Source organism: Vulpes lagopus, chromosome 23 (assembly GCF_018345385.1).
Source record: "Vulpes lagopus strain Blue_001 chromosome 23, ASM1834538v1, whole genome shotgun sequence".
NCBI classification, from domain to species: domain Eukaryota; kingdom Metazoa; phylum Chordata; class Mammalia; order Carnivora; family Canidae; genus Vulpes; species Vulpes lagopus.
The window spans coordinates 43,398,665-43,414,770 of NC_054846.1; the positions used below are offsets into that span (position 1 = coordinate 43,398,665).

The window sequence follows — 16,106 nt, forward strand, 5'->3', positions numbered from 1 at the left end:
GGATAACAATATGAGTGAATGGAGAAGCTTTCTCTAAAAGTCTGTATTTCAGTTAGGTGTTTGTTCATCAGTAGGTGTTTGCATTTCCTCTTCCTACCCTTCATACCACTACGGCCCCCCCGTTCAAGCTATCACTATCACTTACCTGCTCTACAGCAAGAATAGCGGTCCAATTTACTCACTTTCAAACCATCCAATAGATAGTAGCTAGGGGATTCTTTTTAAAAGGAAAACATCATCACTCCCTTAAGACTTTTCAATAGATTCCCATTTTAATAAGAAGGAAAACATTTCAACTCTTAAACAGGGCCTAAAAGTCCCTCAGTAATCTGGTCAGTATTTATCTCTCTAACCTCATTCTACTTGTTTTACGTTTCCTCATTGTATCGGTTTCATAAGGGATTAGTCTATTTTCTATCTCAAGATTCTTCTGGAATATTCCTCTCTCAATATTTACCATATGAGTTGATAACTATTCCTTGATCTCCCCTTAAATGTTGCTATCTGGGAAAGGCCTTTCCTGACTCTTAACCTCTAGTAGGTTCCCTGGTACCCTTGCTTTCTATGGCACCTATTCTTGTCCATTTTAGAACTTATAACTATTTTGGCATACATATTCAGCAATGATCACAACAATTGTTTATTTTCTGCTCTCCCACAAGACTAAAAGTTTAATGGAAACAAAGATTATATCTGTTTGGTTTACCATTGTATACCCACAACCTTGTATGACATGTGGTAATCAATAAGCACTTATGCGTAATATTATTCGCATTATTCATTCAATGTAACTAAGTTTGCTTAACATTCCTAAAAATGTATTCATCATTGATAGAAATTTACTATGTGTTTTGTTGAACGGTTTGGTACATCTCAAGGAAAAACTATTCTATGTTTATACACAAAGGTAGTGAGTTAAAAAACAGTAGTACATTTTGAAAAGTAAGAGTAAAATTTTCCATTACTTTACTTTTCATATATAGTTGTATACATGTATCTCTATAAAGTTATACAGAGATATTTATATCTCTGTGGCAGTGGGCTGCGAGCCCTTGAGTAGAGGACTTTTTTTTAAATCTTTGATATTCAAGATCTAGTAGAGTGGCTAGTATACATCAGGTATTCAAATAACATTTGTGCATGAGTAAATAAATTCATTATATTATAGATTGCTATTATTTATCAGGCTTTGTAGTAAATGTGATGCACAAATAGAAAATAAAGTTACATTAATTAATTTTGTGATTTTTTGTCATAGTTTGATCTGTCTAAAGAAGTGTTGCCTCACTCCAAAAATATATTGTAAGATTATATGTTACAGATTTACCTAACATAAATATGTAAAAGTCTCAGAAACCGAATCTCATTATGATTTCAGATTATAAGCTTATAGCTCATATAATCACTTTAATAACTCATGAAAAGGAACACGATTATCTTTATTTTCTCCATGGGATGTCAATGGTTAATATAGTAAGAAACAGTTTGTGTTCACTGAATTTCATATTCTTTTAATATTACAAAAACCTAATCTAAATATCCCATATACACTTATAATTATTTGTCTTTGTTAGTTTTAAATCTTGTAAAAATATTTTTAATCTTTAATGACCAATTTGAATATTAATTGTTATCATTTTACTCATTTTATGCACTCCTCCCACATTTCTGAGCAGAGGAATTCCTTTTTTCAACTCCACTAGATATATTAGGCTACCTGTTGCCTAAGATAAAAGGAATCCTTCCAGAAAGTTTTACTTCAGTGACTTGTACTGTGTTAAAGAAAAGATTAAGCCTTTTAAATTCCCTTCTGGACCTATTTACGACATGAAGATTTAGAACATAAGCTGCTTTGTTATAGCTCTAAGATAAGCTTTAAATATGCAGTAATTTTCCATGTGGCATATAAATCAACTCTCCCACATGGAAAGTTGCTAAATTCTTAACAGAAGTAGCCCCTAGAGAACCAGTTTTTCCTTCAATTTAAGTATATCTCACTTTGTATAATTTTTTTTCCTAAGATTTTAAATTCAAGTATTTAAAATTATATTTTATTTTTTTTATTTTTAAAGAAGATTTTATTTATTTATTCATGACAGAGCGAGAGAGAGGCAGAGACAGAGGCAGAGGGTGAAGCAGGCTCCATGCAGGGAGGCCCATGTGGGACTTGATCCCCAGACCCCGGGATCACGACCTGAGCCAAAAGCAAATGCTCAACTGCTGAGCCACCCAGGCGTCCCCCAAAAATTATAAATTAAAATTCAAATAAGCCCCTTTTATGTTTAAGGCACCATCACAGCCACTTAGACTGAAAAAACAAATCACTCCACCATTGATCAGAAAGAGGTAGACCTTAAATAAATTAAGGCATTGAAGTATGATACGAACTTTGATCGAAGTACAGTTATTTCCAAAAAAATATCACAAAGGAACTTTTTCCAGTGTAAGGGTCAAGGAGGCATACTTAGGGCAACTCTTTTAAGGTCTCAGGAAGTTTTTACACTGAACAAACAAGGCAGAAAATTGTAAGTAGAAATAAACAGAACATACAAAGAACTTTTAGAGAATTGGAAGTTCAGGATACCTAAAATATACAATATAACAACAACAACAACAAAAAAGGCGCAAAGCACAAGGCCTAGAGCAGTGTCTAGCTAATAATAGGCAATCAATAAATACCTGCTGAATGAACAAAGTTGGTGAAGAGAGATTAAGTCATGTTAAGAAGTTTATATTTCATCCTAAAAGCAATGAGATACCTGTAGATATATGCTGTTGATAATTGCTTTGGTTTCAGTGTGAAAAACGATATAAAATGATAGAAGATGAAAGGCAGGAAGGATGTAGGAATTTGTGGTCATAGTTCAGGGGAGCCATGAGAGACGGTGATAGCAGGGTCAGAGAAACAGGACAGACCCAAGAGATATTTAATGGGTGGAATCAACAGAACTTGATGATTTAACGAATGAGTAGAGGACGATCTATGAATGACCTCTAGATTTATGGCTATATGGAAGGCTGATGGTATCATTTACTGAGGCAAGAACACTGAAGGCATAGCAGGTCTAAGAGGGAAGATGACAAGTTCAAATTTGAAGATGTCGAATTGGGTGTGATACACAGACATCCAAAGATAACCAAATGGAGCTCTCTCTTGGGCACTAGATTTATAGATCTGTAACTCAACAGATGAGCCCAGCCTGGAGAGATATATTACCAGTTACCAACACATAAAAAGATAAGTGTAGCTAGAGTATTAGATGAGCTTTATAGACTTTTGGGTAGGATGAAGAGAATCACAATGTACAAAACCATAAAGGAAGAGAGCTGAGGACTGGATTCTAAGAAACACCAACATTTAAGAAATGAATACAAATGAGTGAACCTGCAAAAGAAATTTTGAAAGAGATTTCAAAGGAACAGGAGAAAAACTAAGAATGTTAATGTCACAAACATTAGAAGAAATGAAATGTGTCAAGAAGGATGGAATGGACAGTCAGCATCAAATGCTACTTAGACTGTCAAATACAATAAGAATTTTACATGTTGTATTGGATTTAGTGTCCTGTAAGTCATTATGGGTCCTGGAGAGAACAGTCTTGGTTTGATGGTAAGAGAACCCACACTCCAGTGGTCTGAAGTGTGACTGGCTGCTGGAGACATTAACAGACTCTATCAAATGGATTTCTCCTGAAATGGATTCACCTGTAGATGGAAAAATACATTACAGAGCATTCAGGATTTAGAAAAGTATTTTTCTAGCTGATGAAGAGCATCCTGAGTGCTGTTGAAAAGATTAGGATATGAATAAGTAGAGCCCATGCAAAGGAAAATAAATGACAGGACATGAATACAAAGCATTTCTGCTGTGGGAAACTAAGGAGGGTGTGGTGACAAATAAGATTATTTTATTATTGTTTAGAACTGATGAGGCATAATGATAATTAAAAGCAGACTTTGTCTTTTTCTTCCTGTTTTTAACATTTCTTTAGAAAGTGTACCTTTTCACTGCCTCCATCCAGAACGAGCTGTTCCCCATACCTATTATTGATATTTTACCATATTGACTATTTGATTTTTGTTTTCAGACCTAGATTTTTATACTCCTTACAGGGTGTGTTTTGCTTGAAGTCAGACATGAATGTATTAAGAAACCTCCCCATCCCCACTTTCACTAAATAGAATGGAGAAAAATGTGTGTATGACTACAGAAGCAAATTCCTTAAGCTTAATTAGAAATTATTGATAAGGAAAGCTACTGTTCTTGAATTCTGGGATTTTGACTGTATTAATACCAATTTATTCATTATAAAACAAAGTGCCCTGAGTAAAAGCAGCTTCACTCTAATAAATAAATAAAATATATCCCTATTATTATTGGATGAAAAATGGCAATATTTCCAAATATACCTTTGGGAGGGTGGTCTGGACCGTTCAGGGCTCCCTGAATAGCTGCCTGGGCAGCAGAGTTCTGGGCCTTCAGCATTTCAATGGTTTCTCTTAGTTCTATAAGTTCAGACTCCTGTGAAACAAATAGAATTTAGAAGTTTTAATACCTAGAGAAAACAGTAAAATGTCCTTGTTCATAATTCACAATCACGTGGGTTTAATTTTATATAGTACTAACATCCTGGGAGATTTGGATGCCTGATGACCCCATATCTAACAATTCTTATTTGCCTAAATGTTCAGGAAAACTAAAAAAAAAAAAAAAAAATCTTGGTTATTCTCTTATAAATGTGATCTGAATAGCCTTTATTCCTTTCGAAGGATGGCAATAAAGCTGACCAGTGCAACATAAAGCAAGATATCACACTGCCCATTTTATACCAAACTTATTAATGCCACCATGGTTACATCACCTCGCTAGCAGAACTGTCCAGGTGCATCAAATTGCATTTACTGTAAGCCGGAAACGCTAAGTTCTTGTTGAATGGATGACTTTAGATTTTGTCTCACTTACTTTGCACTTGGGGAACGGATTCTTTATATTCAAGTATAAAAGCAGGAAGTCAGCCCTAACTCATTCCTACCAAATGTCATCTTATTAAATTCTGCTGGGCAAGTCAAGGTCATCTTAGATTCTGATACTTTTTATCCAGTAAGATTCCTAGATTGGAGACCCAGTTTTACCAAGCCAAAGCAACACAGGGATTTTTTTTAAGTGAATAGAAATACATGCAATCTACATTCCTTAAATAATACTAATTTACAAAAAAAAAAAAAAAAGGTAGCTTACAAATCAAATTGTCATGAAACATCTATTTTCTTATTGAACCCAGAGTAACTTTAAGATGTGTCCCACTGAACATATAAATGTGATCTTTCACAGTTATCGAAGTGAATTATTTTACCAGAAATGACTATGAGGAAGAATGAGGAAGACAAGATATGTGTCTCTCCAAAAAAGGAAGCAAAAGTATTGTTTCAGCGTGGGCAGTATTTCCATCAGGAGCTTGAAAACAAGGGGTATTCAAAATTCTTGGCAGTGGTGGCAACTCTAAAAATTAGAATTCTGTCAGTCTCTTAGAGGGAGAATTCTGAGGGAATATAATGGTCACTGATCATTTTCTCTAGCATCTTTGGCAGAAATCAAAAGAATCAGGCTCAGGTTCTTCCCTCCATAGTAAATAGGTTACTCCTACTCTCCACCTTCCAGAATATATGTAAAGCAGTAAAATCATGACAATTGCCTCTTGTAGATTTCTAATAGTTTATAAGTCAAAGAATTTCATAATGAAGGGTCAGTAGCAACCTCTTGCATTCACAGTTGGGTCTTCAAGTATTTGACTGTAATTTAATTTGCATGTATTTATCATAAAAGAAAAATACCAGTTTGTGGGAAACTTCCAGGGCCACAATATAAAATTCAGATCCAATTCATCATAATTTTTCAGTCTCTCCAAATTTTTTCTGTAATTTTGTCCCTTGCTCTAATAATACATAAGTTTTCCAAAACTTGATATATTTTCCATTTAAAATAAATCTCTCAACAGAGAAAATGTTTACTGAAATTCATTCTGCTTTTACCAGAAAATTATTCACAAAAGGAGCTCTATAGCACACACTTAGCAAACCATACAATTTAAATAGCAATTTTACAACATATAGACTAAAGTACATGTTAAATTTTAATTAAAATCAGATTTTTCATCCTTGAATTTAAAGTCACTAGTGCTTGTACTGTAGATTAAAAAATCTGCTAGAACACTGGTCTTACGTTGAAAGAAGAATGAGATCTCATAAAAGGTCTAAAAAATACAGCTTAATTTTATGAGTAAGCTGACTTATCCATCCATTTTATGACTCAAAGTCTAAACTTCAGTCTTTTGTAGAGAAATCTCAAACTATTTTTAAAAAGATCTGAACGATAATTTGAATAGCATTTTTTTTCCAATTCTGACACGCATGGTACAAAGTTTGCACCATTCCAGGTGCAGAGAAAAGAAGTTACTTTATCATTTATAATTGATATCTCAGGGCATTAAGTCTTAATTTTCTCAAAGAATCTTGGGGGAGAAGCGCTAATAAGGGACAAGAACTACAAATGCAGGTATAATTATTGATCAGACTATGTCATTGTCATAATCTATTGAGCCTTAGGTTAGGCATAGAGCAATATCTAGAGACAGCCAACAAGCTTTCATGACAATTATCTTAATTTTTCCTAGTTATAGACTTACTATTATGTAACACGAGCCTTCTAGTGGTTACTGAGGATGCTGTTAAACTATGGGATCGATCTTCATTAACTTTTATATTAGTCTAATGGCAAAAGCCTTGGAATGGCTCCTTGTTTTCAAGGACCAGATTCCTTAGACATCTTTCTAGCCTCAGTTCCACATTTCTTTCTACATCCCTTCTTTTTCCCTGTATGTCTCCCTCTTCCCTCTTTGCTGCTCAAGCTCATGGTCACCCTTCTTTTATAACATGCAGTCCCCCCACTTTCCAAAAATTAATCTTTTTATCCTCCCAGAGCCCAAGGGAGTCCTCTATGCCATCTCTACTCTGGAGCCTAAGTGAAGATGCAGTAGTCTCCTGTGAGTACGCTCAGGACACTCCTATACTTCCAATAGCACCCCAAATTTTCTGCCTCCTGAGTTATTCATACATGTCTTTTCTTTCTCAGCAGGTTGTAAGTGTATAAAAGCAGTGGTCTGGCAAGATAATCAGGATTACAGATTCGGCATCTGGGAGCAGGGAAAGATTTTAAGATACTATTCAAGGAAGTGGACTTGGTCTATACATGAAACTAAAATTTTGATACAGTTTTCAGACTATTAATGCCATATGGTTGTTGAAAATCATACTTTAAAGCCAGAAGAAGCCTAAAGACTTGGATTTGAGTCCTAGTTTCATTTACATTTGAGGGTTTGAGTCCCAGTTTCATTAACATTTCTCAAGTATGTAACCCAACCTTGACTTCTGTTGCTTCCTGTGGTAGCATCCCACCTTCACTTCCCAATATCTTCACTCTCAACATTTTCAGTGGTGCTTATCTTTACCTGAAATCCTGTATTTTTATCATAATCTGTCACATACTAGAATATGATCTCTATTTTATGTTATAACCAGTTATAAACTAGGACATAAACAGTGTGTGTGTATATAAAATGCATATATTATATGTAATATATTATATATGTATGTACTATATATACATGTATATATTATACACACATATATTTTTTCACTGCTGAATTCTCAGTAGCTAGAGCAGTCTCTCCTACACAGTAGAAATTCAATAGAACTTTGGTGAATGATTAAATGGACAAATGAGCCTTGGAACTCCAAGAACAGAGTTTCAAAAACCTCTGCTCTGTATGCGCTAATCTTTTTCCCAGGATTGTTGGATCACCAGAGAGCAATATACCCTTTTATCTCAGCTCCCTGAAGAAATGACTTTACTGAAATATGATTAAATGTTATGCCCTCAGCTTTTAGAGAAATGTCTATTTCAACGGCGATTTTGTCTTTTGTTATTCCATGACCCCAATTTAAGAAACTTTACAATAAATTTGTCCTTGAGTTCAGTGCCAAAAAGTTTGTCTCTTCGATCTAAATTATGCTCTTTCTGGTCAGAAAATGAGAACTAGACAAGCCAAGCAATCTCCCTTTGTGCCTTAGCTTCCCTGACATTCAATTCCATTCAGCGCTTTGCGGTAGTAATTACATAGGCTCGGGCATCTTGTTATATACATTCTTCTACTTATTTTCACTAGATCCTGTTATTGAATCGTGCCATATCATATTGCAATTAGTTTTATGATTCCCAAGGCCACCTTGGAAATAGGAAAGTTTTAAATCTCAGATTAATAACATAAACCACTTCCTAACATCGTTGTGTGCATGCAGCTTGCAACGAGACAAGCAATCATTTTATTTTCAGTTAAAAAAAGGCAAGGCAATTTCAGACATCACGATATCTTCTGAGAAAATTTTATAATTTTGGCAATGTTACTTTATGGGTAATGTGCACACAATGATAAAATTCCACGCATTATGCAGATGTATTTAAAAATATTCAAGGCATTATTCATAGGCATTAACAAATGCAGAGTTTTCCAATTTCCATGAGAAAATGTACTCATAAATATAAAAGAATTGTAGGCAATATGGGTCGCTAAAAAGCATTAATTTTGACTTCTTAAAGATATTGAGACTTAAACACTAACCATGATTTCAAGCAATGTTCCTGGCATATGGCCAATGATGAATTTGATTTATCCCATATTTTTTAAAGAGGAATAAAAGGAGAGAAGTGCAAAGAAAGGTAACATGTGTTTTCCTGTCCACTGTCTGTGGTATTGCATAGTATCCCACAGCGATTCTACAAGGTTGTTATTATAAACCTGACTTTTCAAATGACGAATGTGAGGGTCAGTGAAGGAAGATTCTACAGCTCTTAGGAAGTTCCTTCGAGATTCTCACTCAAGCTTCCCTGGGCTCCAGCCTTCACACGCTTTCCCACTTGGCTGCCCTACAAGACCTCGGCATCCTATTTACTAAGCTCTTAGGTTACATAGTGAAGTGGTATGATGAAAGATGAAGATAAGATCCCTGTGCTCAAAAGGCATTTGTCATCTTCCCTTACAGGGAGGATCCCCTGACGGGGAAGGACAGTGTTCTTTTTCAGGGGTGGGGGGATTCTCTGAAATAGGAGAGTGAAAAGGCGAATTAAATAGAGTTTGCTAATTACGGCAGGCTATCACAGGAATATTTGATTTTCTCTTTAGTTTAATTGGGCTGTTCATTCAGGTTTTTTATTTAATTTAAAAAACAGTAAACTGACAAAATGGTAACACACACTAGTTCTCCAACGCTAATGACATACTTTACAGAACTGAAGACAAAACTGAAGCCATCTCTAAGGATAGATCTAGGTACTGATCTGAAAATACCCAAAGCCTTTTAGGTTTTGCATCTCTTTGGAAATTAGATGAAAACAGTGGACATCTGCCCATATGATGCACATATGCTGTTTTTACAAATGTTTCCATACACTTTTAGAGACTTCATCTGTCTCTAACACCCATCCAAGGACTCAGGTGAGGGTCACCGAAGTCATGGCAGAGAGGGAAGTTACTGGTCATCCCATGGAAATGTCCAGATTCTTTCTCGGCAAAATGAACTTTTTTGATTATGTCTGTCTTGTGAACTAAATTCTCTGTTTCTTTCTTTTTAGAATTTCTTCTCCCCCTCCCCTCCATAAAACGGACGCGACTTTATTTTCAAGTTTTTGATATGAGTTAACTTTACTTTTCAAAGACAGCACCCCCAGATGCCAACTAGACCTCGTTACTCCCAAGTGACACAAATCTTCCTGTAGCATTCCGTATTTCTAAACTTTAGCTCAGGGTCAGTCTTTCAGGCTCTTGCCCACAGACGCTGCAACAAGAGTCCCCTGACTTTAGAGAGTCCTCGCATCTCCTCCAAACTTTCTCCACCGGTATCTCCAATTACTGCCATGGTCTCTATCTGGGCTTATAGACCATGAGTTTGTGAAAATGCTTGTCAGAGTGCAATTCTTGTCAACTGCATGACAAACTGTTCCTAGAATATTCTAACTCTTCTCATATACGACTGTTTCTCTTTCTTAACATTTGGTATTCTTTTAATAGGTCCAATCAGAAGTAAAATAATAGACTGCCTGGAAAGAACTTGTGTGTGTGTGTGTGTGTGTGTGTCCTAATATGGATCAAAATGAATCACAAGTCTTTAAAATCTGAAAAGAAAAAGTATTATCTTGCCATTTTCCAATTTAGAATGGAATGGATCCCCTCCAGTATTACGCTTAAGGAGCTGCAGGTCATGCATTGTTTAAACATCCTACGCAACTTGCTGTCTTATTTCAAGCCCCTGTGGTAATTCGTGAACATACCTTCTGTTCTGCTGTCATGGTTAGACTCTGCAGCCGGCCAGTCATATTCCCTAAGCTCTTTTCAAAAGCTGCTACGAGGTGAGCCTGTGAACAAGATGGAAGGAACACATTTTAAATGTCAGAACCTTGTATATGGATGGATGGATGAAAACTCTTGATTTTATAAAATGCTCAATTTCAGGTATTCGAACTTTTTAAATACTATGACCATCACCGTTAGCTTTCAGTGATGACTCTCCCTTAACACAAATCTTTGTTTATCATTTCTAAACTTCAGTTTAAATTCCATCTCTTGACATTTAATGTGAATTCAACTTCTGAAAAGGGATGGTATTTTGCAAATAATAACACCTTCTGACTTGCATATCACAGAGGACTTGACACCCAAAATACAGAACACAGTTCTGAGGTGCCAAGTTTTTAGACTTAAAGCTCAAGAGGAGGTCCCTGCAATAGTCAATGGACAAATGTTTCTCATTTTTATACCTCCATGATGACCTTTGAAGATATTGTTCGCTCCTTTATTATACCGATACTCTCCTTCTAGTGTCAGACATCTGCTGACAGCTATAACATTACCTTTCCTCTCTTTGTGCTTACAACAGAATGGTATCAGAAAGAGTTGTCTTCACTTTCCAAACTCTTTACAATAAAAGGGCTTTTATTGCTACTTTATTCCCTTCAATGAAGGAAGTACAGGTAGGCCAGCTAGAAATAATATTCAGTCATATTTTATTTAAGTTTTCATGGCTTTCTTTTAAATCTCAGGGAATTACACTTATTGCAGTATAAAACCCAAACTTTTTTTTTTTTTATAAAACCCAAACTCTTATGATTAAGAGGTATTTGACAATCTCACAGCTCTAAAATAGGCCAGGTTCTGTTGACATGCCATTATCTATCAGCTTCACCCACAGAATATTAAGCATGAAGAGGTGCTCAATCTCTCACTGTTGCTTGAGGAGAACTACAGGTGTATTATCTTAAACCGATCTACTTTTATTGTGCCCTTACAAAGACATGATGATAGAATTTATTTTACAACCTACATCGATAATAAACTATGTGTGTGTGTGTGGGGGGGGGAAATTTGGCAACCCTCGGCCAAAGATTAATTTTTTGAGAGAAAGGAGTAAAAGGACTTACTAAAATATATCACCTTGTAACTCTCACAGAGCTAAAAAGCTGAGGTAGCCATTATCACATGGATTGCAGGGGTCCAAAGGATTAGGGCACTAGAAATTTATTCCATTATTCGTAACAGAAAGAAGTGTATATTCCACTACTGGTAACAGCTAGAAGGTACAAGTCCCTTCCATTAGGATCACGATACAAAGGCGTCCTTGTTCCTAGCTCTGAGCTTATCCTGCGCTGCTCCCCTCCTTTTCCTGACACAACAATATAGAGAAAGATAATTTGTGGAGGATTCTTCTTCTATTAATCTTCAGTCCACCGATACAAACTTTTATTCTTTTTCCACTCTCTCCTTCCTCTATCTCATTTTCCCACCAAATCTCTCTCTTTCTCTCTCTTTCACACGCACAGCCATGAGAATCATACTCCAAGGTTAGTTAGCAGATTTAATAGGATAAATAATACTCTTTTTTTTTTCTAAAAGGGATAGTATCTTGAGCTTAAAATGTTTTCAGTGATAAGGAATATCATTGCATCAGGCTCCATATATCAGAAATTAGCTTATGTTCCATATTCTCTCTCATATGTAACCTTTTTATTGTAAGAAAATTTAAAAAGAGAACAAAAGCATATTAAATCATATAAACCATATTAAAAGTGAACAAAATGAAAAGGCACAGCTCATTGTTTTCTCACGCAGTGAACATTCATACACTCACCAGCCAAGTCAAAAAATAGGACAAGTGAAGACCCTAGAAATTTTCTCTTATCTTTCTCTTATTACTGTCCCCTCTTCCCTTTCCACAGATAAGCACTTATGGCAATGATTTTCTTGCTTCTCTTTTTAGTTGTATCCCTAAACACTTTATTTTAGCTTTGTCTATTTTTAAAACTATCAGAATGGAATCATATGGCAACAATTTTTTTGTGAGTGTTTTCTTTTTCTTAACATTGTGTTTCTGAGAGTCACCCATGTGAATTATTGTGCTGCTAAACAGTAAGATGAAAGGTTATGAAAAAGTGCCAGCATTATATTTATTCACCCAGAATTTAATGACAGTCCAACAACCAGAAAAAAAATATAGAGATTTATATGGAGATGTACATAAGTGTGTGTAGCAGTAGTTAGATTTTGCTTTACTGTATTGCTCCATGTGATTTATAATATATTTGCCCAAATATATTTGCCCATTTGCCATGATTTATAATATATTTGCCCATTATATACAATGGGTTACTAAATCCTAAAATAAAATTGCTCATTTTCTCTTAGAATAGTGAAAATTCTGGCTAAAACCACCATTAATATTTACTAAAAGTAATGCAGGAATCTACTCAATATTGCAATTTTAATTCTCCAAAACAACTGTAAGGCTTAATTATTGGATATATAAACTTGAATGTATAAACTTGGAAGAAAATTTAAACTTTACCATCTATGCATATTTTCTCAGTTAAACAAGAGTTAAAATATGGCAAATAAAGCAGGAATGTGAATATACTGAATAAATGTATTGCCTGTATTTTGTAGCTATTAGTTCATACAAAATGTTCGCTATGAGATTGTCAGTTTTCAATCTTTGGAACATTGATGTTCACTAATTATTCATAAGAAAATGTATAACTAGTTACCAAAGAACATTTTGAGTCACATTGTTCTCCATGAAAAATATGCTAGAGATGTGTCAGTGAAATACTGCTTTATTTAAATTTATGTTGCCTTGGCTTCGGTTATCAGATTAACTTTGTTACTTTGAGTTAATACAAAGTTAAATTTCTCACCAATTGGATTAATAGAAAGAGAGTACAAGAAACAAATAACAGAAACCATTACTACCAGTGATGATCTTTCTCACCTCAATGGAGAGAAAATGAAAAGCAAAAGCAATTGACAATAGAACAATAGATCTTATCTGAAAAACTTAATAAAATGGTGACTTTTTCTAAAATTGTGGATTTTTAGGGGGATTATTGATCATGGTTTACTTGGTTTCGACTTTTCTCTTAGCAGCTGCATAATTTTCAAGCCAGAGTAAAACTCTATTAACATGATAATGAATATTCCCTGACTTGTGTTAGGTGAAGTCTGTCAAGGGAATAAAATAGACACAACTGAATATTAGGTAAGGGAAGGTATTTCTAATACACACTGTCTTTAGTTTTGGAATTCTATAATATAATCTGAATATAATCTGGATCTTTACATAAAGAGAATTATTGTGCTGCTAAACAGTAAGACGAAAGGTTATGAAAAAGTGCCAGCATTATATTTATTCACCCAGAATTTAATGACAGTCCATCAACCAGAAAAAAAATATAGAGATTTATATGGAGATGTACATAAGTGTGACTTTACATTTGAAAAACAATAGATGAACTGAAAAGGACTCTGAAGGTATCATAAATAAGGTTTCACATTTCTTTTACACAATATAAAATTGTTCCTTCAGTGTTTGTCATTGTTAATACGTGCAAAACTGTTTTCTGTGAAAGGAGATACAGAAAAACGAGAGTAACTGCCAGAATGTATAAAAATATTAAATATGCGATGCCTGGGGGGCTCAGTGTTTGAGCATCTGCCTACAGGGCATGATCCTGGGGTCCTGGGATCGAGTCCCACATGGGGCTCCCTGCAGGGAGCCTGCTTCTCTCTCTGCCTGTGTCTCTGCCTCTGTGTGTCTCTCATGAATGGATAAATAAAATCTTTAAAAGTAATAAATTTAAAAAAAATTAAAAATAGAAATATTAAATAGAACAAAAAAACCGGACACAATCCTAAACAAAAGAACACCTGAGAGATTTTTGGCTAAAAGACCTATGTGCTGAAAGGCAAAAAAAAAAAAAAAAAAAAGACCCTCTGTTTTGTGACATATTCATTCAGCGGTATCTTTCAAAAATGGTAATAATAACTAGCCTTAGTGCCTACTTCTAAATATGTAAGAGCTGAGATTCATCAACAAAATATATTATCATGCCAACAAATGCTTAGCACCTGATTTGGCAGTAGGAAGGTGTGGATGAGAGGCTGGGGGGCCGGCTGACTGTAGGATATGGCCATACATACATTTGCAGTGGCTCACTGGTGGGATCCTCTTTTCCTCCTGTTCACATGTGCTGTATTGATTCGGCGAGGTCAGGCAGTAGCACCTGCCAACATACCCTCTTTCCTTTCTAAAGACACTTTCTAGTAGAAAGTGCTTTACAGAGAGTCTTCCCAGGGCTTTATGTAGCTCTATGATCAGAGAACCTGACAAGTGGATGGGAAGATTCACTGCATATTCTACTGAGTGGAGGTTTACTCTGCCGGTCAAACGAAAAGTGAGTTGGCTGGGCACCTTTCTAATTTACCACTGCTATGGTTTTTTTTTTTTTTTTTAAGATTTATTTATTTGAGAGAGAGAGAATGTGAGCCAGGGGGAGGCAGAGGGGGAGAGAGAGAAAGAATCTCCAGGAGAATCCACACTGAGCATGGAGCCTGACTTGGGGCTTGACCTCACAAGCCTGAGATTATGACCTGAGCCCAAACCAAGAGTAAGATGTTTAACCAACTGCCCCACTCAGGCACCCCTACTGCTGCTCCTTTTAACAAAGTGAGGAAAAAAGCACTTTAAATATATATATATATATATATATTTTTTTTTTTTTAAGATTTTATTTATTTACTCCTGAGAGAGATAGAGAGAGAGGCATAGACACAGGCAGAGGGAGAAGCAGGCTCCATGCAGGGAGCCCGATGTGGAACTTGTACCCAGGACCCCAGAATCACACCCTGAGCCAAAGGCAGATGCTCACCCACGGAGCCACCCAGGTGCCTCTGAAAAAAGCATTTTAATAGATAAGCAGGTAAGTTTCAAATTTAAAAATTAAAACATGGATTATTGTATGGATTCCATATAAATATAATTATGTCAGAAAAAAATATAATTATGTCAAGCCCAAACACAGTTCAATTGACAGATCAATTAACAACACAACAACAAAATTTCCCCAAAGTAAGGAGAATCATTTTAGTTCTGATAGAGTGACTCATATATTGAGTAAAAAATCAATTATCTGGACACTTAAATAATCATTAAATAAAAAGTTAACAGTTAATGATATTTTCTACAGAACCAAATCCATTGTAATTCATCCTTATAAAAATCATGGCTCTTTTACTACTTCACTTCTATACAATAATGCTCATTGTAGTGATCTTATGCAGTTTAAATAAACTAAAACAATACAAGGTTTACTCCTACTTCCAAAAAGGATTACAAGATTAAAAATAGTTTTTGACTTAAAGAATTCTGTACAGAAATAATTTTATTCAGTCTTATGACTGACTTAACTTCTGCACATGTATATTACATGTATATATTACATACATCAATAGATATTAACAGATATCTGAATTTGTTAATTTGAATATCTGAGCATATTCTCTGAATGAAATTTAAATGCAGTATTTTTTAGAACTAAGAAAAAATAAAATATTAACTAAAAAATCCTTTGATGGCTCATTATGCTCTATGGGAACTTAAGTGACATTATAAATCAAATGCCAAAGAAAGTTCAAGATAATTTGCAGTTAATAGATAATTCATAAGTA

At 35.0% G+C, this 16,106-nt stretch overlaps 1 protein-coding gene across 8 annotated transcripts in view; it reads right to left on the reverse strand.

Annotated features, from left to right (window-relative positions):
• Nucleotides 1-16,106, reverse strand: part of NAV3 (neuron navigator 3) — an 830,862-nt gene that overhangs the window by 42,473 nt on the left and 772,283 nt on the right. For all 8 annotated transcript variants that reach the window (XM_041738590.1, XM_041738593.1, XM_041738591.1 and 5 more), the window contains 2 exons: nt 10,382-10,465; nt 4,411-4,522 (listed from right to left, as the gene is read on the reverse strand). In XM_041738590.1, coding sequence (XP_041594524.1) covers nt 4,411-4,522; nt 10,382-10,465 — 196 coding nt within the window. The remainder of the gene's footprint in view (nt 1-4,410; nt 4,523-10,381; nt 10,466-16,106) is intronic.